This window comes from Erinaceus europaeus, chromosome 12, assembly GCF_950295315.1.
Source record: "Erinaceus europaeus chromosome 12, mEriEur2.1, whole genome shotgun sequence".
Classification (NCBI taxonomy): domain Eukaryota; kingdom Metazoa; phylum Chordata; class Mammalia; order Eulipotyphla; family Erinaceidae; genus Erinaceus; species Erinaceus europaeus.
Window position 1 is genome coordinate 77393588 of NC_080173.1, and position 20409 is coordinate 77413996.

Here is a 20409-nt window from a genome sequence, read left to right on the forward strand (position 1 = left end):
TTGTTGCTGTAGTTATTATTGTTGTTGTTATTGATGTCGTCGTTGTTGGATAGGACAGAGAGAAATGGAGAGGGGGGAGAGAGAAAGACAGACACCTGCAGACCTGCTTCACCGCCTGTGAAGTGACTCCCCTGCAGGTGGGGAGCCGGGGCTCGAACCGGGATCTTTATGCCGGCCCTTGCGCTTTGCGCTACGTGCACTTAACCCGCTGTGCTACTGCCTGACTCCCAATTGCCCACTTTTTCTTCCAGGTCCCATCTTCTCTTCCTTTCCAAGCCACACATAACCCTATTACTACATCCAGATGCCCCCCCTCCCCTTCCCCTCCTCCTTTCTCTTCCTCCTCCTCCTCCTCTTCTTCTCCTTCTCCTTCTTCTCCTTCTTCTCCTCCTTTTCCTCCTCCTTCTTTTCTCTCTCTCCCCAGATCCTGATGGAGCTAGAGTTCAGAGCCCTCTTATCCTCTTTATCCTATCACTTTTCCCCCCACTGGGAGTATGGATCCAAGTTGTTTTTGGGTGCAGAAGGTGGAAGGTCTGGCTTCTGTAATTGCTTCTCTGCTAGACATGGGCGTTGGCAGGTCAATCCATACCCCAGCCTGTTTCTACCTTTCCCTGGTGGGGTAGGGCTCTGGAGAGGCGAGGTTCCAGGACACATTGGTGAGGTCGTCTGCCCAGAGAAGTCAGGATGGAATCATAACAGTGTCTGCAACTTGGTGTCTGGAAGGTGGCAGGTGGCAGGATATAGAGTGAGACAAAATGGTTAATGAACAGGAGCCAAAAAGTAGGAACAGAACAGAAGAGATTAGGGACTTTAGGGTGGAAGGAAGCTAGGAAGTCCATTTTAGACATGTTTCTAGGGGCCTATGACTATGGTAGTTTCTGCTTGAATTTGATAGCTAACATGAAGTTGGATAAAATATTATCTGAGAAAATGATGTCAGAGTAGAGAAAAAGTCTAGAATGTTGGAATTAGGGGAGTTGGGCGGTAGCACAGCAGGTTAAGCGCAGGTGGCGCAAAGCACAGGGACCAGCGTAAGGACCCCGGTTTGAGCCCCCGGCTCCCCACCTGCAGGGGAGTCGCTTCACAGGCGGTGAAGCAGGTCTGCAGGTGTCTATCTTTCTCTCCCTCTCTGTCTTCCCTCCTCTCTCCATTTCTCTCTGTCCCATCCAACAACAACAACATCAATAATAACAACAAAAAATAACTACAACAGTAAAACAACAAGGGCAACAAAAGGGAATAAAGAAATATTTAAAAAAAAAAGAAAGTTGGATTAAGGCAAAGAGTAACTTCCATTCTTGAAAGAATGTTATGAATAAAATTTAACTATTTACCTCCATCCACCTGACTCAGGATATATATATATGTATATTACAGGAGCTTGTGTAGCCTCTGAGTCCCTACTGGTCTGAGCTCGCAGCTCATGGTCACAGCTGGGAACAGTAAGGGCGGCACTCATTTCAGGACCAGTCTTCCTCGAGTGGCAGGGCAGGGTGCCTCAGCTTCCCTTCAGAGACTGGGCAGTTCCTACCATCGCTGCTCTATGGTGAGGGCAGAGTCCTGGGAGGGCCCACGGGGCTTAAGATTATGTTCCTGATGGGAGTGACCAGTAGTTACACCAGGGGTTTTCCTTTCTTTTCTCATTTTTTAAGAGTATTTTATTATTTATTTATTCCCTTTTGTTGTCCTTGTTTTATTGTTGTGGTTATTGTTGTTATTGATGTCATTGTTGTTGGATAGGGCAGAGAGAAATGGAGAGAGGAGGGGAAGACAGAGAGGGGGAGAGAAAGAGAGACACCTGCAGACCTGCTTCACCGCCTGTGAAGTGACTCCCTGCAGGTGGGGATCTTTTTTTTTTTTTTTTTAAAGATTTTATATATTCATGAGAGAGAGAGAGAGAGAACCAGACATGACTCTGGTACATGTGCTGCCAGGAAGTGAACTCGGGACATCATGCTTGAAAGTCCAAAGCCTTATCCACTGCACCACCTCCCAGACCACACACCAGGGGTTTTCCATTGCACTTTTGTACCTACAGATTTCACCACTACTGGCAGACTTCCTTTTCCTCTTTCTTTTTTTAGATAGAGGGAGAGGCAGAGAGAAAGAGGGACACCATAGCACTGCTCCACAGCTCATAAAGCTTCCCCTATGCGTAGTGTTCCCATGCAAGTAGCCAGGGGCTCAAACCCGGGTTCCCATACATGGTAAAGTGTATGGTCTACAGCAGGGCGAGCTAGCTCTTGGCCCCTCTTTCATAAATATGTAATTTGTTTTTATGTTCTGCTACAAGGGTTATCACTGAGGCTCTGTGCCACTTCAATGAGCCATGTTTCCTTTATTTATTTATTTTTTAAATTAGAAATAGGGTGAGAAGGGAAAGGGAGTGTATGAAAGACGTCTGCACTACTCCACTACTCGTGAAGCCTCCCCCGTGTAGGTCGAAACTGAGGGCTCAAGCCAGGCCCTCATACTTGATACCTTGTTGTGCCACTGCCCAGCCTCTTTTCCATGTATCTTAAAGCAGTAGATTTCTTTGTTTATGGTGGGACTGCATCCACTTTTCTCATCATGTTTGGAGTAAAAGCCTCTCAGTGGCATTTTAATCAAGTTTTGGGAACACGATTTCCCAGTTGGGATCAAGAAAGAAAACTATGTGGTCCGGGAGGTGGCCCAGTGGATAAAGCATTGGACTTTCAAGTATGAGGTCCTGAGTTCAATTCCTGGCAACACATGTACCAGAGTGATGTCTCGCTCTTTCTCTCTCCTCCTATGTTTCTCATTAATAAATAAATAAAATCTTTAAAAAAAGTATTTAGATGTGTGTGGTCAGCTCTCCATATTTAAGTAGAAATCCTAATGTCCTAAAATATATTTAAGTATTTGTTTGACAAATATCCACCATCACTCAACAATTAAAATCGTGCTGTCCACAAAATACCAATAGAGCTTATACAAAAGGCTCATGACAGAACAGGGGCTTAAAGTTGTGCTATGCACATTCTTATATTTACTTTTTTTTTAATTCTATAAAAATATTATCTTTATTAGATAAAGACAGCCAGAAATTGAGAGGGCAGGCGGAGATAGGGAGAGAGAAAGAGAAGGGGGCTGGGCAGTAGTACACTGGGTTAAGCACACATAGTATGATATGCAAGGACCCACACAGGGATCCTGGTTCGAGCTCCTGGCTTCTGCACCTGCAGAAGGGTCACTTCACAAGTGGTGAAGCAGGTCTGCAGGTGTCTATCTTTCTGTCTTCCCTCACCTTTCTTTTTCTTTCTTTTTTTTTTTTTTAGTATTTACTTTCCCTTTTGCTGGTCTTGTTATTTATCGTTGTTGTTGTTACTGCTGTCATTTTTGTTGGGTAGGACAGAGAGAAATGGAGAGAGAAAGGGAAGACAGAGAGGGGGAGAGAAAGATAGACACCTGCAGACCTGCTTCACTGCCTGTGAAGCGACTCCCCTGCAGATGGGGAGCCAGGGGCTCGAACCGGGATCCTCATCGCCAGTCCTTGTGCTTTGTGCCACCTGCGTTTAACCCACTGCGCTACGCCCGACTCCCATTCCCTCACCTTTCAATTTCTCTCTGTCCTATCCAATAAAATTGAAAATATGGCCTCTAGGAGTAGTGGATTCATAGTGCCAGCACTGAGCCCCAACGATAACCTTGAAGGCAAAAGAGGGGGAGGGGAAGGGAGGAGAGAGAGAGAGAGACCTGCAGATCTGCTTCACCACTCACTAAGCTTTCCTCCTGCAGGTGGGGTGTGGGGCCTTGAACTCTGGTCCTTATACATTGTAATGTGCACTCAAACAAGGTGCATGACCACCCAGCTCCCTATTTATTCTATTCAATGCATTACTGAGCCATTTGCTAGACCTCACTCACCAATAATGTGAGTGATCTAACTGATGGCCCTTCCTGAAAGTCTTTTTGGACACCTAGGACGGCCCTATCTTGGGTGTCCTCCTTGTCCAACAACCTCTCCAGATCACCCTTCAGCCCCAGACTTACTCTTTTAAAGTTATATATACTACTAATAAGTTATTATTATTATTATTATTATTATTATTGGATAGAAACAGAACTTGAGAGGGGAGAGAAAAGTGATACCTGCAACTTGAACCTCGTTTTTGTATATTGTGACATGTATGCTGTAGTGGGTATGCCACAGCCCGCAGGGCCTCCTCCCTATCAGGGGACTTAAGTGAGCAGGAGAGATGCCCCTCCCTTTCTCAGCTTCTCCCTGCCCGTGCGACAAGCCCCGGTCCAGTTCCTCTGTATCTTCTCCAGTGCCGCATGAGGTGGGCGGGATAGGGCAGCCAAGTGTTTGCTGCCTGCCTGGAGGCCTCTGGCTTCAGATTGACCACCTCAGAAGTGACTGGGCTATGTCTTTACCTCCTCCTCCAGGCGGACATCGAGCAGCTGGATCCTCGTGGCCGGACTCCCCTGCACCTGGCCACCACACTGGGACACCTCGAATGTGCCCGAGTGCTCCTGGCACATGGTGCAGATGTGGGCAGGGAGAATCGCAGCGGCTGGACAGGTGGGCACCCCTGCTCACTTGGCTCCATGGCTAGGCTCTCCCCAGCATCACGCACCTCCCTCTAGTTGGCTGATGGAAGCCCCACGCAGGGTCCTGCCCTCTAACCTTGCCGTCCCATCCCTATGCCCCCAGTGCTTCAGGAGGCTGTAAGTACCCGGGACCTGGAGCTGGTGCAGCTGGTGCTACGGTACCGGGACTACCAGCGGGTGGTGAAGCGGCTGGCAGGCATCCCGGTGCTGCTGGAGAAGCTGCGGAAGGTGAGGGCCAGCCTTTGAGCCCCCCCTCTGGAGCCCTCTTTCCAGCACAGGCTTAGCTGCTCTCTTCTTCCTCTTAGGCGCAGGACTTCTACGTGGAGATGAAATGGGAGTTCACTAGCTGGGGTAAGAGGGGCTGACCCGCAGCCTCTCCAGGCACTCTGCCATCTCAAGCTTCTGCACCCACTGTTCCCCTGCCTGGAATCGTCTCCCACTGCCTCTTCCCACGGTGCCTTTTCATCTTTTAGTTCTTAGCTCAGTGCCAACACCTCCCTGCCAGACACTGTCTCAATTCCTTTATTATGATGTCTGTCTCTTTCTGTAATGACTTGTCTATTACCCATCAGTCCTTGCTAGAAGAGAAGCCCCATGAAGGCAGGGTCCTGCTCTTGTTTAAGGTTGTATTCCCAGTGACAGAAACACTGTTTGGCATACACAGTATCAACAGATATTTGTTGGATGAAAGACCCAGTGGGTCAGTTCACAAATGGTAGATGCCAGGGATGACTTGGTGGTGCCTAAGAGATGCTTGTCCCCCCCTGAAGTTGCCCAGCTCTGAGAGATTGGTGTGTGTGTGTGTGTGTGTGTGTGTGTGTGTGTGTGTGTGTGTGTCAGGGAGGTTGGGGGCTGTGGCTGATGCTCCCTGTCACATCATAGACTCTAATCCCCTTGCCCTGAGGTTGCACAGCCCAGACGAAACAAAGACACCTCTGATTGTCTCTCCCACCTAGTGCCTCTGGTGTCCAAGATCTGCCCTAGCGACACCTACAAAGTGTGGAAGAGTGGGCAGAACCTCCGGGTAGACACCACACTGCTGGGCTTTGACCACATGACGTGGCAGCGAGGGAACCGCAGCTTTGTCTTCAGAGGCCAAGGTCAGGCAGGTGGGGCCAGGCACGGGGTGCGGAGGCTGGGAGGCAGCCCCACGCCTCCCCCACCCCAACCCCTGTGCTGCCCTGTTGCCGACAACAGACACAAGTGCTGTGGTCATGGAGATTGACCACGACCGCCGGGTGGTGTACACAGAGACCCTAGCGCTGGCGGGGCAGGACCGTGAGCTGCTGCTGGCTGCCGCCCAGCCCACCGAGGAGCAGGTGCTCAGTCGGCTCACAGCACCCGTGGTCACCACACAACTCGACACCAAGAACATCTCCTTCGAGAGGTGAGTGGGAATGGCCTTGGCAGCCTGGAGCTTGCCCGGCAGAGGACCCCCTCACCTGGACCACCCTGCTTCCACAGGAACAAGACCGGCATCCTGGGCTGGCGCAGTGAGAAGACAGAGATGGTGAATGGGTATGAAGCCAAGGTGAGGGCATAGCTCCCAGGCACAGACCAGGTCACAGGCCTTCCTATGCGGACATGGTTTCCCGACCACCTTCCTCAGCCTTGGAGGTGCAGAGCAAGGCTGCACTAGATGAAGCGGCAGCTGAGGAGAATGGCCAGACTTCATTGAGCACTTTTTTTGTCATCACCAGAGCTTCACTGCTCCAGGCTGACTTTTAAAGATAAAGAGATAGTGAGGAAGAGGCAGAGAGAGAAAGAGCACATGAAAGAAATCACAGCACTGAAGATTCCTTTAGTTGTGAGTGGGCTGGACTTGATTGTGGGCCTCACACATGGCAATGCAGTGACCAGGTGAGCTATTTTGCCAGCCCCTGAGCATTTACTACACATGCTCAAGGCACTTTGCTCACACTTAACACATATGTGTATATACTCACACAGGCATATGTGTATATACACACACATACATACACATCTGTGTATATATCACACACTCCTTTAATTTAAATGTAATGGAATCACTTTTCCAGGAAGGTGCTATTATTATTCCCCTTTCACAGAGATTTATTGAACCTTTTCATAATACCCTCTTTGGTCTTCAGTGCCAGCACTACAAATCTACCACTCCCAGCAGCTACTTTCTCCTTTTTTTTTTTTTACCTCTTTCATTTTATTTGATAGGCTAGAGAGAAATTCAGAGGGACAGGGGAGATACAGAGGGAGATAGACACCTGTGGAGACCTGTTCCACCACTTGTGAAGCGCCCCCTGCAGGTGGAGAGTGGGGGCTTGAATCCACAGTACTGTGTGCTAATAGATTACACCACTGCCCAGCCCCCCTCCAAAGCAGCCTTGCTGTTTTTTTTTTTTTTTAATTTTTTGTATCATCTTTTTATTTATTTATTGGATAGAGACAGTCAGAAATCGAGAGGGAAGGGGGAGGTAGAGAGGGAGAGAGAGACAGAGAGACACCTGCAGCCCTGCTTTCATTGCTGTCAAAGCTTTTTCCCTGCAGGTGGAGACTGGGGTCTCGAATCTGGGTCCTTGAGCACTGTAACATGTGTTCTCAACCAGCTGTGCCACCACCCGGCCCCCAAAGCGGTCTTTACCCTTCAGAAGTCCGTGCTGGTCTCTCTGGGACCCCACACTGCCCATGGAGGACTCTTGTCCTCTAGTGAGGAATGAAGGAATAACAGAGACCGCAAGGATCTGGATTGCTGTATCCTCCTGGAAACCTGCCCTGCTTTGTAGGCTGGGTTGAGGCTTCTGTTTTTCATCTCCAAGTCCTCTGCTCTCCCCACCAGTGCATGTATCACATTACGTCACAGCTGTCCATTTTCTTATCTCTCTATACAGTCCATGAACCTAAACAGGGTAGGGATCAGGCATGGATGGTTCACTGGTAGAATTCTCGCCTGCCAGGGTAGGGATCACACCAGCCGGTGCTTGTTCACTGCTGTATCCCTGAAACCCTCCCCAGAGCCTGGAACATAAAGGCAGGTCATAGAATCTTTTGTTCAGTGTATAAGAGAATGAATGAATGACTTCATACATTTATTTTTCCAGAATTCTAGAGATTAGAACAAACAACTCCCCTTACCCAGCCTTCCTTACAAGGAATGTTTTTGTAGGGATGGGGGTAGGGGAGCACAGCTGTCTTAGAGCCTGTTCCTCATCTGTCCCTAGGTATATGGGGCATCCAACGTGGAACTCATCACCCGCACGCGGACAGAGCATCTTTCTGAACAGCACAAGGGCAAGGTCAAAGGTAATGAAGCAGACGTGGATGGGGGAGGGACCAGCCCCACCAGAGTGCTTCCATCAGCATTCCTTCTGGCAACCTAGAAAAAGCCAGGAATGCTTATTCAGGCAAACAGATTTCAAGTCAAACGCCAGGTCCTAATGGCTGGTCATGGCTACCTAGAGTAGCACTAAGAAGATTTTAAAGTAGCGTTTGGGCTCAGTGGAGAAGCCGAGACTTTATAGTACTAATATCTGCAGTGGATTTGGGGGAGGAGAGAAATGTTAGGTACGCTGTTTATTGGCCGTTCTAGTCTAGGGAGACATCCCATGACCAGATATACCTGCTGTCTGTGCCAGCTGACCCCACACCTGACTCTGGGTATCAATCAGTCTGTCTGACATGGAAAGATAGAATTACTACTCCACAGGAAAGCAAGATGCAATCATTAATATGGAAATGATTGAAGAAAAAAATCTCCACATACATGTGTATACCCCAAACTGATGACCAAAATAGGTATTTTTTAAAAAAATATTTGTTACTGAGTAGAGACAGAAATTGAGAGGAGGGGGAGATAGACAAGGAGAGACACCAATAACTGCAGCCCTACTTCACCACTCATGAAGCTTTCCCATGCAGGTGGGGACCAGGGGCTTGAACCCGGGTCCTTGTGCACTGTTGTGTGTGCACTTAACCAGGTGCACCACTGCCTGGCCCCCAAAGTAGGTATTTTTTAAATCCAGTATCATCATCAACCTGGAGAGTGATGCTTCTAGAGTTTTCTCCTGAACCCCAGGCCTGCTTTATTCCAGCTGTGCTTGTAGTGGCCCTGACCACTGCCCTTGTGAGTCCTCAGTCACCTCCAAAGGAAGGTGCCTGGGTATGTCAGGAGCCAGCCTCCTCCCTAGGTCTTGAGTACTGTCATCTTTGAGGCCTCGGTGTCCTCTGAGAGGCCATATTTCTCGTAGGCTGTAAGACACCTCTACAGTCCTTCCTGGGAATCGCTGAGCAGCACGGGGGCCCCCAGAATGGGGTGAGTGTGTGTCAGCGGGGGTACCCCTGGAGAGGTGTGGATATGCCTCAGGAGGAGGCTTGGTATGGCTTGTGTGGACCCCACCCCCTTTTAAAAAGCCCCCGGCCATGTCAGCTCTGCAGTGATGGGAGGACCACTGGGGCCCATGATACCAAAATGGCTGACCTGGTGTCAGGGACCAAGAAGGACTCATGGGTCCCCTCCCCTTGTGGTGCAGACCCTGATCACTCAGACTCTGAGCCAAGCCAACCCCACTGCCATCACTGCAGAAGAGTACTTCAACCCCAACTTTGAGCTTGGCAACCGGGACATGGGGCGCCCCATGGAATTAACCACCAAGACACAGAAGTGAGATCCCTTGTTGGTGCTGGTGGTAGGGTGGGGCGTGGCGGGCAGGGCAGGTTTGCACAGGGGCTCCAGAAGGTGTTGGGAGGTCATGGCTTCTGCAGTGTTCCTCACACTTTGGGATCTGGGGGGGTGGCAGGTTCAAGGCCAAGCTGTGGCTGTGTGAGGAGCACCCCCTGTCCCTGTGTGAGCAGGTGGCCCCCATCATTGACCTCATGGCAGTCAGCAATGCTCTCTTCGCCAAGCTCCGGGATTTCATTACCCTGCGCCTGCCTCCTGGTTTTCCCGTCAAGATTGGTGAGGCCCCTCATCCCCACTGCCCTTTAGTCCTTGTTGGGCACTTACCGTTAGCTGAGGCAAAGGGGAATTTAGAGCATGAGGGGTGGGTGGTGGCACCTGACAGTTTCCTGATCCTCAGAAATCCCGATCTTCCACATCCTCAATGCCCGAATCACCTTTGGGAACCTTAATGGCTGTGACGAGCCGGTGCCGTCTGTGCGAGGCAGCCCCAGCAGTGAGACCCCCTCCCCAGGCAGCGACTCTTCCAGCGTCAGCAGCTCCAGTTCATCAAGTGAGACCCTTTTGCCTTCTGTACTTCCCCTCCCCAGCAGAGCACCTGCCTGCCTTCTCCCAGGATGCAGGCCAGAGGGCTGGGCCTGGCCTGTGCTCTGACCCCAGCCCTGTGCCCACAGCCTCCTGCCGTGGCTGTGAGATCTCTCCCACTTTGTTTGAGGCCCCACGTGGCTACAGCGTGCTGGGCGGCCAGCGGGAGGTGGCACCCCGCGATGAGGATGATGACCTGCTGCAGTTTGCCATCCAGCAGAGCCTGCTAGAGGCAGGCAGTGAGTATGATCAGGTGCGTCCCGAGGCCTCACGGGTGGGGGACTGCGCTGCTGATGGTGGAGCTGACTGGCCCACAACACCTTGTGCCCCCCTGGCGTTCTGGTCATACCAGGTCACCATCTGGGAGGCTTTAACCAACAGCAAGCCAGGCACTCACCCCATGTCCTACGAGAGCCGCCGGCAGGACAGGTCAGTGCCAGCCAGTCCTGAGAGCCCCCCCCACCAGCATGCAATCCAGAGCACCCTGGCATCCTTTCAAGTTGGGTGGGGGCACCCATGCTGAGGGGCCTTCTTGGTCCAGAGAAACCGTGGCATCTCTGTGTATTTTTAAAATGTCATTTGATAGAAACAGAGAAATCGAGAGGAAAGGGGAATATAGAGAGGGAGAAAGACATCTGCAGCCCAGCTTGCAAAGCTTCCCCCGCAGATGGGGCTTGAGCCTGGGTCCTTGTGCATGGTAATGTGTGCGCCCAAGCAGGTGCACACCACCTGGCCCGGGACCCTCCGTGTGTCCAGACAACGTCTGTCCCCACCCTTGTCCCCACCCTCTGCCGGCTCTGCAGCGGATGGGCGGTGGTCAGGGAGCGGCATCCCTCCAGCCCTCACTGTAGACGCTCACGGAGAGGCGGCCAAGCTCTAGACGATGCACGGGGAGGAGGGAGGCCGGCGCCAAGGGCTGGCACGGGCAGCCGCAGCCTCCACCTCGGGGGCCGCCACGCTGTCTCCTGGCCCCGCTTATGGGCAGGTGCGTCTGGGAGCCCTCGACGTATCTTCCCCGCCCCCAGGAGCGCCCCGCCCACGCCGCGGCGCCCGCCCGCTTCCCCAGCGTCGCTGGCGTCAAGGACGCCGGTCCCCAGCCGGCGGCCAAGCCCCGGCGCGGGCGGTCACGTGTTCCGGAGCTACGACGAGCAGCTGCGTCTGGCCATGGAGCTGTCGGCGCAGGAGCAGGAGGAGCGGCGGCGGCGCGCGCGCCTGGAGGAGGAGGAGCTGCAGCGCATCCTGCGGCTCTCGCTGACCGAGCAGTAGCGCCCCCTGCCGGCGCCCTGGGCCACGCCACCCGCGACCCACCCCGAGGCGAGGTCAGCCCCTGCCGGTTTGCCCTCCGAACTGCAGCTGGAGACTGGAGCCGCCGCCTCAGGGGCCTGGTGGAGCACAGAGCGCCAGAGGGGGAGCGGTTTGGCACGGGGTACCTTTCCGGGCCAGGGCCCTGGAGGCAGCTGGCACGGCCGTGTCCCCCAGCTTTGCTGTACCCTAACCCCCAGCCTCCTCCCCGGGGCTCAGATCTGTCCAAGGGCAGAGCCCGGTGGTCCTGAGGGGAGACGGACGGGGTCGTTAGAGGAGCAGTGTCCCCACTCCTTGCTCCTCCTGGCCGGCCCTCCTCCGCTCAGCGACCCCACTCCAGGACACTGCCCGTGAAAGCCTTTGCATCTCCGCTCTTCACCCCGGGAGGCAGTTGAGCTCCCCACGTGCTGTGTTGCTGCTTTGTCCTGGACACAAACCAGCACGTCTAGGGCCCAGCCTCTCCCCCACCCCGGCATTTCAGCGTCAAGTGCACTTAGCGGGGTGCCCGGCTCCCCCAGCCCCCACACCCCTCCCGGGTCTCAGGGTGGTCCCAGCTTCTCCTTGGGCGGTCAGAGATAGGACTCCTCATCCTAAGGCAGGTGTTTGCGATTAGGGCGCCCAAGGTGCCCCTCCTCCGGCCTGGGAATGGCCTGGCTCTCTCATGGTTTTTGGCAACGGGGGCAGATTGGACTGGGGGCAACTAGACCTACACTAGACTGGGCACAAAGGGGTCCCCCAGGGCCCTGGCAACACCACCCACCCCTCCCCACCAGCTGCTGCTAGCCCTCCGTGGTTGTGCGTCCCACTTGCCCTCAACTGAGGGGCTGACTGTAAAACCCTTCATCCAATGGTGCTAACCCCCGGCTCTCTCCTGCCCTATGCCCTCCCCCCCAGAAGCACAGACCCTGCCAGGGGCAGGGGCCCACTGCACACCCTTGTCCAGGTTCTCAGCTTGGTCTTCCCGCCTCTGCCAGGAAGGCTTAAAAGGAATGCACAAGTGATAGAAGAAAGGAACACAGAAAAACTTCCTCTCATCCCCTTCCCTGATGCCAGGGGCACCAGACTAATTCTGAGGCACAAATAAAAGAGGCTTCAAACCTGAGGCTTTTCCTACCTGGCTTTACTGGGGAAGAAAGCCCAGCTGCGGGTGGGGTGTTTCTTCTGCACCGCAGTGGGGGAGGGCTCTGAGGTAAAAGGTTGCCTGGTGGGGCCCCAGCCAAGGGTGGTGGTTGTCAGGGGACCCCGAGCTTCAGGGTCTCACCCCTGTGCTGGAGGTACAGACTGAGCACTTGGTAAACATTTCATTCAGTAAGGTCTTATTTTCCTTCTAGTTGCAAGGCCACAGTAGGGAACTGGGGGTGGTGTGTGGGTGCAAACCTGTTGGTTCACACTAGTTATTACGTTCTCCAGCTGGGGTGTTGCAAGAAAGGTGCCCTTTCCCCTGCGGATGGAAAGAAGGAAGAGACCTCTGGATACAGCCCGTGGAGCCTGCTCTATAGCTAATAGCTTGTGTTTCTCAAATGTGAGGTGCCACCCATCTGGGGCTGGATCAAGTGAACTATATGGATGGAGAAGTGCTGTGCTTTCCCCCCAGCCACTCTGGAAGAGACCCTTCAAATTGCCACCCCTTTGAGGTTAAGTTCAGAGCCCTCTGTTATCCCTCCCAGTCCCCTAAAGTCCCCAAGAGGTGCACTAACACTGTGCAGCACCTTGGCTGAGTCTGTCACCCTGGCTCCCCCAAGGCCACCTCCTGCTTAAGTCCTGAGCAGAAGAGGCCCTTGGCCAGGTGGGCACTAGGCCAGGTCGGGTCTGAGTGAAGTTACTTCCCAGTTCAGTTCCAGCCACAGCCCAGAGAGGTGGGGTCAGAACTTCAAACCGAGGCTGGGCAGAGTCCTGGAGCCCCACCCTGCTTTGCCCTCCAGGAGCCGAGCTCTGGGAGCCAGTGGCTAATCTGTGTCGTCCACCAGCTCGCACAGCATGTTCTCCAGCGCTGTGATGCGCTGCTCCTGGGCCTGCACCTGCTCGCGAAGGGCCTTGATCTCCTCCAGCAGTGTCTCCAGCGTGTGCTGCTGCTAGGGTGGAGGACAGAAGAGGTGGTATCAGGCAGTGGAGCAGCAAGAGGGTAGGAAGACTGTGCCTGGGTGGAGCGGGCCATACCGACACGGGGGCGTCGCTGGCCGACTGGCTGCGATGGGGCCCGGAAGGCGGGCGCACGTCCAGAATGTTGCGCTTGGTGACTCTGAGCTCACGGTGCTTGGGGGGCACGTAGCCGTCTTTCAGCGAGATGAGCACAGGCTCAGCATCCTGGCCGGAGAGCCATTCTTCTGCCTCTAGGGCCGGCTCAGGACCTGGCGTGTCTGGGTACAGGTCGTCCTGGAACAGGTCTGACTGCGGGGGTGAGGGGACAGGTGAGGAGCGTCAGCAGACTGCCAGGCTCCCTCCTGCCTGGGAAATCCTCTCCAAACCTCCCTGCCCCTCACCTTGCGGGGCACAGTCATGATGATGGGTTCACATTTTCTTTCGTGCAACTTGTAGAACCTAGAAGGGGATGGGGTTCAGCACTTTTACAGGCTCCCACCCCCTTAACTTTTGTCCAGGATGGGTCAGAAGCCGACTCTTACTGTGCCTACTACGCATTGCGCCACGCATGATCCAGTTGGCAAAATGACTCTAATGGGGAGTGTTTATCATTTCACAGAGGGCACTGAGCTGGTGAGAATGCCAAGCTAGTTCATGGCGGGCTTGACACTGAAAACAAACCAGTGCCAGGCCTCCCAAACCCACTCTCGCAAAGATAGGTTGCCCTCTTAAAGGAGGTCTTTCCCCCTTTACAAGCAGGGACAGAAAGAAGCAGGCAAAGGCCCTGGGTGAGAGCTGCTGACCGGGCGATCTCACACTTGCTGACATCCAAGCCCCGCTTGGGCATGAAACCCATGCCCCTCTGTGGCTCCTTGCTGCTGAACGTGTTCAGGTAGTGCACGAAGGGCGGCTCGTCTGTGATCTCAAAGTACCGAATGCTGCTGTCGCCCTGTAAAGCCAATGGGTTGAGACGCGTCAGGGTAGGTTCTGCCACATCTCCCACCTCCACTTCCCTCCCAGACACGAGCACCTTGCCGCACAGGTAGACGATGCTGGAGTCGGGATCATAGAAGGGCAGCAGAACCCCATTGCTTGTGTCCATCTCCTGCAGTGCCACTGGCTCCTCGAAGTTGTTCTGCCGGAGCACAGGAGGCGTGACCAGCCCTGCCCAGCCCTGCCCTGCCCTGCTCTGCCCTGCCCGTGCCACTTCAGGACCACCTGAAGCTCCGGTGCGCTTCTTTGTCATCGCAAACCCCACACTTTGCCAAGGCAGCTTGGGGGCACAGAGCCCCAGGCCCTGCCCCCCACGCGTACACCCCCAGTGGCCGCATGCAGTCACCGCAAACCACCCCCAGGGACTCGGCATCACCAGGTGGGGGCGCCAGCACGGCTCCTTCAGGCGACGCAGCACAGCTGGGCAGGGGTGGGTGTGGGCACGGTGGGCCGCTGGCCCCCAGCCCTCCCCAGGCGGGCATGCCTGCGGGTGGGGCGCGGGCCCTCTCCCGTGATGCCAGCCCCCCGGGCACACACCCCCAGCGTCCAGCTGCGTTACCGGGTCCCACAGGCCCAGCTCTCGCTGGCTCATGCGGGTGAAGCCCGTGGTGAAGATGTGACCCTGGCGCGTGAAGACAGCCCTCATGGGCCTCATCCCCTCGTGGGCCGCAAACCTCTCCTGGGGGCGGGGACGGAAGACAGGGACAGGCGTCACCTGCTGGCCCGTCCCGGGGAACCCCGTGGGCCAGGCCACTAGCTCTCAGAGTTGGGTGGGAGGGAGGTAGACAAAAAGGGTCCTAAGTACTCAGCTTCCTGGGGGCCCCCGGCTGGTCCCAGGCCTGGAGAGCTTCCGGGCGCGGAGAGAGCGGGAGGCGCGCGTCTCCCGGCAGATACCGAGCCCTTCAGCTGGCTCCGAGGCTGAGTCCTACACTGGGGCGTGTGTCGGCTCCCCGGGGTCGCAGCGAGGCTCTTCCCAGACGGGAGCTCCCCGCTCCGCTTCAGCCCCCCTGGGCCCCGGAGGCCGCTGCGGCCGAGCCAGCCCAGGAGCGAGCGCGTGCGCCCGGCGCGGCCTGGCCTACCGGGTCCCAGAGCGCGAGTTGCCGCTCGCTCATCCTGCTGAAGCCGGTGCTCAGTAGCTTCCCGTCTGCGGTGAAGACGGCCCGCAGCGGGCGGGCGCCCTCGTGAGGCCGGGCTCGCTCCTGCTCGCGGGGTTAGTGGGTTAGAGCGCCCGCCCGCCCCGCCGCGCTCCACGCAGACATGCACGTGCGCCCGCTGTCCCCGGCGTCCCCGTGCGGGCAGGAGCCGCACGAGCCACCACGCCCAGGCCCGGGCAGGTGGTCCTGGGTGCAGCGGAGGAGAGGAGTCTGGGAGCTCAGGCTTCATGCAAGTCCTGGAGGGATGACAGTTTGCACTTCGGGCCCTCATCAATCACAAGTGAAGGGGCGCTCTGAGCTTGAAATGAAGCAAGGGGCAAAGAGGAGCGGACCAGAAAAATGCGGGCGGGTGGTGGCTCCCTTGGGGAAGAAATTTGTGGCTGGAGATAGTGGAGGGGCAAGGATGAGGGAGTCTCTGGGATTGGGGTCGGGGAGGTGAGAGTCGGGTTCAGGCAGGCACTCACCGCCACCACCTGGCCTTTGCGGGGGTCGATAATGCGCAGGGTCTTGTCTTTGCAGGTGGTGGCGAGCAGGCTGCCATTGCTGTTCCAGCACACGCTGTGGATGACGTCGGGGTGCATGTCGTCCAGACTCAGGAGCACCTCCCCAGTGCCCACGTTCCAGATGATGATCATATTGTCACCACCTGCCCAGAGTGGCCAGGTGCTGTCACCGGGTTCTTGCCTTTGCTCCCACCCACCGCCCCGTCTGTGGTAGGAAGCCCTTTCTAGACTCCCAGACCTGCGCTGAGCAGGACATTCCGGGCAGTGGGGTGCCAGGAGAGGATGCCCACTCGCTTGGAGTGACCCTCTAGTGTGATGATGGCTTCCGTAATGTTTCGCACTGGGGTATAGTCTGGTATCTGCCACACCTGGAGACAAGAAAAAGGCACAGGGTGGGTGGGTTGAGGATCCTGTTCTGTTGTGTCACTGCCCCCTCCCAAGCCCCCACCCTCTGGATTCTCTTGAGTGGTAAGGATTAAATGCTGGACAAGATGTGATGGTGCCTATCAGGTTCAGAAGCAGCTGAGAGCTGGTTTGGGGGGCATTTCCAGCCCTCCAGAGACCTTCCCATTCACCCCAGTGGGGAGACTTCAGATCTCAGCCCTCCTGCTCTTCAGGCCCCAAGCTGACCATGGCTATTATTAGTCTTAAGCAGTGCATCCTGGGAGGGGGCGGGTATGTAGCTAAAAACAGCCTGGGTGCAGTGAAGGGCCTGGCCCTGGGACCCAGCACCTCCCTTGGCACCTTCCCTAGCACAGGTAAGGCAGTCTCCTGGCCCTCCCCTGCCCAACTTGCCCGGCAGCAGTTGCCTGGCTCCTACCATGATGGTGGTATCGTCTGAGGCACTGGCGATGACATTGTCATTGTGGGGGCACCAGTCAATATCCAGCACAGGGGCAGTGTGTCCAGTGACCAGTGGGTAGTTTTTATCCACTCGTCCTGTCTGGAGGGAAGGAAGATGTGAGGGCCACTCTCCTGTGTGCTTTATTTTTTTCTTGGTGGGGAGGGAATGGACCTGTTTTCTCTTTATAGACCCCTCCAACCCCATCCAGCTGACTGCCTGTACTTCATTGATTGAAGGCAGACAGAACTGAACTGAAGTCGCTCAATAGTGGGAAATCAGACACAGAAGAGATGCCTTAGCCAAGAGCACATAGTGAGATACTGGCAGGCCAGGATTTGAACTCTCAGTCCAGTGCACTTTCAGAAACACCTACTTGGAAGAGACTTTTTTTTTTTGCTTCCAGGGTTATCACTGGGGTGCAGTGCCAGAACTACTGATCCACCACTCCTGGTGACCATTTTTCCCACTTTATCGGTTAAGCCAGAGAGAAACTGAGAATGGGGGAGGGGAGAGATAGAGAAGGAGAGAGAAAGACAGACACCTGCAGACCTGCTTCACTTGTGAAGCATCCCCCTGCAGGTGGGGAGTTGGGGGCTGGAACCTGGATCCTTGCACTTAGTACTCTGTGTGCTTAACCAGGTGTGCCATCGCCTGGCCCCCGAAGAGGCTGTTGTTGGGTTTGTTCCCTCAGCTGGAATGTGTGTGGGAGTTCTTGGTGGGAGAGGCTGAGGTGATGTACAGTGCAGTGCAGCGCCCAGTGGTCTTTTTCTATACCCCGAAGCATATCTTGCCATGGGGCAGGCAGCCAGCCAGAACTCTTGCTGCCTGCTGTCCCCCAGTCGGGGCCTATTTTTGGTCATCATAGGCTATTTGTGGGGGCTCTGAGGTCTTTGTAGGGGTTGGCGTAGGTCCAGGCCAGGCATAGGGGAGTGGGGTGGCCTCCTGGCATTGGAATAGTACTGGAGAGGTGGCAGCTCCCGCTGAAATCTGAGCCCTGGGGATAGTGTCCTTGCATGGTGTCTGCATTGTCCAGGAGTGAGTCATTGGCTATTGTCAGGTCTCTTTCTGACCCTGCCACCTGTGCCCCCACCCCACCCCCACACACACAAGGTGTAGGGGCCAGAATCCAGGTCAAGGTCATGCTTTGGGGTTGTCCATCTGGGGGTAGAGATGGTAGTGGGCAGGAGGCTACTCAGTAAAGGTGTCAGGCACTGTCTGGCTGGTACCCCCAGTGTCCTGTCACCCTGCTCTATGCTCTGTTTTATTTGTTTCAGACAGAGACAGAGAGGCATGGTCAAAGAAACTCCAGCAACAAAGCTTCCTTCAATGTAGTGGGGGCAAGACTCGAACCTGGGTCATGCACCTGACAAAGCAGTGCACTATCCAAGTGAGCTATTTTGCTGGCCCCTTTGCTCTTATTCTGATTTGACTTCACTGCAAGAACCAGAGTGGGGAGATAGGAATAGCCTGTTCCTGTCCTCTGTGTGCTCCTCTGGGGTGTGATTTAGCCACATGGTCACCCTGATTTGGGGAAGATGGATCCCCCATCTAAAGCCTGTGCAGCATCAGAGGAGACAAAACTGAATCTGTCCAGGCCTTGGCTCCACTGCTTCCCAACTATCACTACCGCCTGAGGAGGATGCTGCAGAGAAGGGTGGAAGGCCATTGTGGTGCTGCTGCTCAGGAAGGAGAAGGGAGATTGTCTCCCAGATGCTTGGGGGACTGGAAGCTACCAGTCCATTAATTGCCCTCCTGGCTGAAGAAGGAGCCAGGTGAAGACACACACACTGTGGCCTGGAGTCCCAAAGCCCCAGCCCATGTCCTCCCACCCTTTTCTTCCTAGCCCCCCACCATCCCTCACCTTGGCCAGAGGCAGGACCATGAAGGCACCCCCACCTCCAGACTCCACAATAATGGCCAGGAACTTGGGGTTGACGGCACAGAAGGAGCTGTCCCACGTGACCTTGGACACTCGGATGTCCTCGTAGGCCTGGTCTGCCTTTGCGGCCTGCCCAAACACATGGCGAAACTTGCTCTGCCGGACCACCCGCCGGCTCATGGCTGGGGCCAACTACGAAGAGTTCAGTGTCCTGAGTAGCCTTTGGTCCGTAGTCCTGTGAACTGTGAGAGGGAGTGGAGGGGATGGTGAGGGACAGCGGTGATTTGGCTAGGAATCAGGTGTAAATCCATACAGCGCCCTAGAAGCAGGGAACATTCTTCAGGGTGACAAAGTATAGTGAAGCTCTGTACCACCTATAAAGGGCTACTTAGTGTGAAGGGCTGTAGAATTTGGGCCTGCTGTATTCTTACAGACCCCAGTTAGGGTGACAGAGGAGCCTGGGAGTTGAAGCGGCCTGGGGAGGGGTCTCAGTGCCAACTGTCCTCCTGCTGCCAACCTTGGAGGAGCACCTCTTCCAGGAAGTGGGTTCCCAGCAGCTCCCTCATCCAGAACCAGAGGCTTTGGACCTCGGTCAGCTGGGGGGTAGCACTGCAGACCCTCAACTTGCTAACTTCTCCACCTCTGGTATAGTTCAGGATGGGGGGCTGTCTTTTTCTAAACACCTGCCCAGGAGAAGTTCCTTCTGTCAGCTAGCCTGAGTCCTTCCCCCTACTGCTGCCATCAGCTATGTGCCCTGCTGTAGGGGGACTCAGGAAGGCAGATCTCTCCTTTCTCCACCCCTGTCTGCACCGGCTTCCCCAACACGCCTGTCCACTCCATGGTCCGCTTCTCCTGCGGGTCCACTCTCCTGGGAGGTGTGTGTGTGGGGTCCTTGGCACCCCTGTCTCTAACCCTCCGAGCAGCCCCCTACCCCCATCAAATCTGTGGAGCGGGGAGGGTGAGGTGCGGCTTCTGCCCTGTGCCTTCCGAGGATAAGCCCGGAGTTCGTCCAAGGAGCGGCGGCTCCTGCCCCTCCCCGGCCCGGGCATCCCGGTGCCCTTCAGGCGGTGCTGCGGCCCCAGGCCTCAGGCCTCCCCGCACCCCGCGGGCCTCCCGCCTGTGCCCCGCGCTTCTGCGGGAGGTGCGGACGCTGCGGGCGGGCCGCTGTCAGACAGACACCGACGCCAAGTCCGCACCGGCCGGGAGCGAGCTGGGTGCGCAGACCGGCCCCTGCAGAGCCCGCGCCCGCCCCGGGGTGCCGGCGTGGAGTGGGTGGGGGGTACCTGGTCCTGAGCCGGCCCGGGGGGCGCTCGCGCGGCGATTCCTCCGCAGAGGGGCTGGGGGTGCCCTGGGGGCCGAGAGGCGTCAGGGCGCGGGTGCTGCCTGTCCAGGTGCACTGTGCCCGCAGCCCCGAATTGCCGCGCTCCCCGCCTCGCCCCGCCCGCCCGCAGCTCCCCGCCGGCCGCTGCGGCCCAGCTGCCGCCGCCACCAGCCCGGGGGCGGGGCTTCGCGCGGGGGGCGGGGCGGGGCGGCAGCGGCGGGAAAGTGGGTCCCGTTGGACCTGCGGGAGCGCGGCGGGAGGGCGCGGCCGGCGTCGGGGCTGGAGCTGTGCGTGCGCGCCCCACCCGGCGGGCCTAGGTGGGAGGGGGCTGGGGTTCTCGGGCCTCGTCTGGGCGCTGAGACCGGACACTGGCGCCGTGTCCCTGCCGCAGTGGCGCTCCCGGCCGCGCCCGCAGGTCCAGGCCTCTGCCGCGAGTGCACCCGACCCGGGGGCTGTGAGTGACAGACCGTCACTGCGGCTCATCGTGATAGCGACCCGTGAGGACCTGCAGCCTGGAGACCACGGC

The 20409-nt window shown here is 56.2% G+C and overlaps 2 protein-coding genes across 10 annotated transcripts in view; one reads left to right on the plus strand and one right to left on the minus strand.

Moving 5' to 3' along the window:
• The window catches only part of ANKRD13B (ankyrin repeat domain 13B), a 42147-nt gene extending 29935 nt beyond the window's left edge, over positions 1-12212 (plus strand). Inside the window, exons 2-15 of one of the 4 annotated variants that reach the window (XR_009553147.1) lie at positions 4411-4546; positions 4679-4803; positions 4881-4926; positions 5532-5675; positions 5773-5962; positions 6040-6106; positions 7770-7851; positions 8796-8860; positions 9078-9208; positions 9400-9502; positions 9624-9776; positions 9898-10061; positions 10161-10237; positions 10834-10879. Coding sequence is in view for 2 of the 4 variants with exons in the window: in XM_060204073.1 (XP_060060056.1) it covers positions 4411-4546; positions 4679-4803; positions 4881-4926; positions 5532-5675; positions 5773-5962; positions 6040-6106; positions 7770-7851; positions 8796-8860; positions 9078-9208; positions 9345-9502; positions 9624-9776; positions 9898-10061; positions 10161-10237; positions 10794-11361 (2106 nt within the window). In the remaining 2 variants the exon portion in view is untranslated. Of the gene's footprint in view, positions 1-4410; positions 4547-4678; positions 4804-4880; positions 4927-5531; positions 5676-5772; positions 5963-6039; positions 6107-7769; positions 7852-8795; positions 8861-9077; positions 9209-9344; positions 9503-9623; positions 9777-9897; positions 10062-10160; positions 10238-10793 lie in introns of all 4 variants that reach the window. The other 3 variants (XR_009553148.1, XM_007520440.2, XM_060204073.1) reach the window with 3 other exon arrangements.
• CORO6 (coronin 6) lies at positions 12213-20052 on the minus strand. Of its 6 annotated transcripts, none has more exons than XM_060204077.1 (12): positions 19846-20052; positions 18545-18804; positions 16660-16782; positions 16078-16207; positions 15801-15982; positions 15262-15381; positions 14559-14861; positions 14220-14324; positions 13993-14138; positions 13591-13648; positions 13268-13498; positions 12213-13179 (listed from the first exon to the last, which is right to left on the minus strand). In XM_060204077.1, the coding sequence occupies exons 2-12, from the start codon at positions 18740-18742 to the stop codon at positions 13057-13059; spliced, it is 1719 nt and encodes a 572-aa protein (XP_060060060.1). In that variant the 5' UTR covers positions 18743-18804; positions 19846-20052; the 3' UTR covers positions 12213-13056. The 6 variants fall into 6 exon arrangements, with proteins under 6 accessions (XP_060060060.1, XP_060060059.1, XP_060060062.1 ...); XM_060204076.1 differs by having other exon boundaries at positions 12213-13182; positions 19846-20051; XM_060204079.1 differs by having other exon boundaries at positions 12213-13182; positions 14742-14861; positions 19846-20049.
• Positions 20053-20409: the final 357 nt, after the last annotated feature.

Excerpts from the sequence above, each read along its gene's own strand:
- CORO6 (XM_060204076.1), bottom strand. The coding sequence starts at position 18,742 with ATGAGCCGGCGGGTGGTCCGGCAGAGCAAGTTTCGCCATGTGTTTGGG. Across the intron at positions 14,325-14,558 it reads CGTGCTGGCGCCCCCACCTG|AACAACTTCGAGGAGCCAGT; the intron begins GTGATGCCGAGT and ends GTGCTCCGGCAG. Across the intron at positions 13,183-13,267 it reads CCAGCGACGCCCCCGTGTCG|CAGCAGCACACGCTGGAGAC; the intron begins GTATGGCCCGCT and ends CCTCCACCCTAG.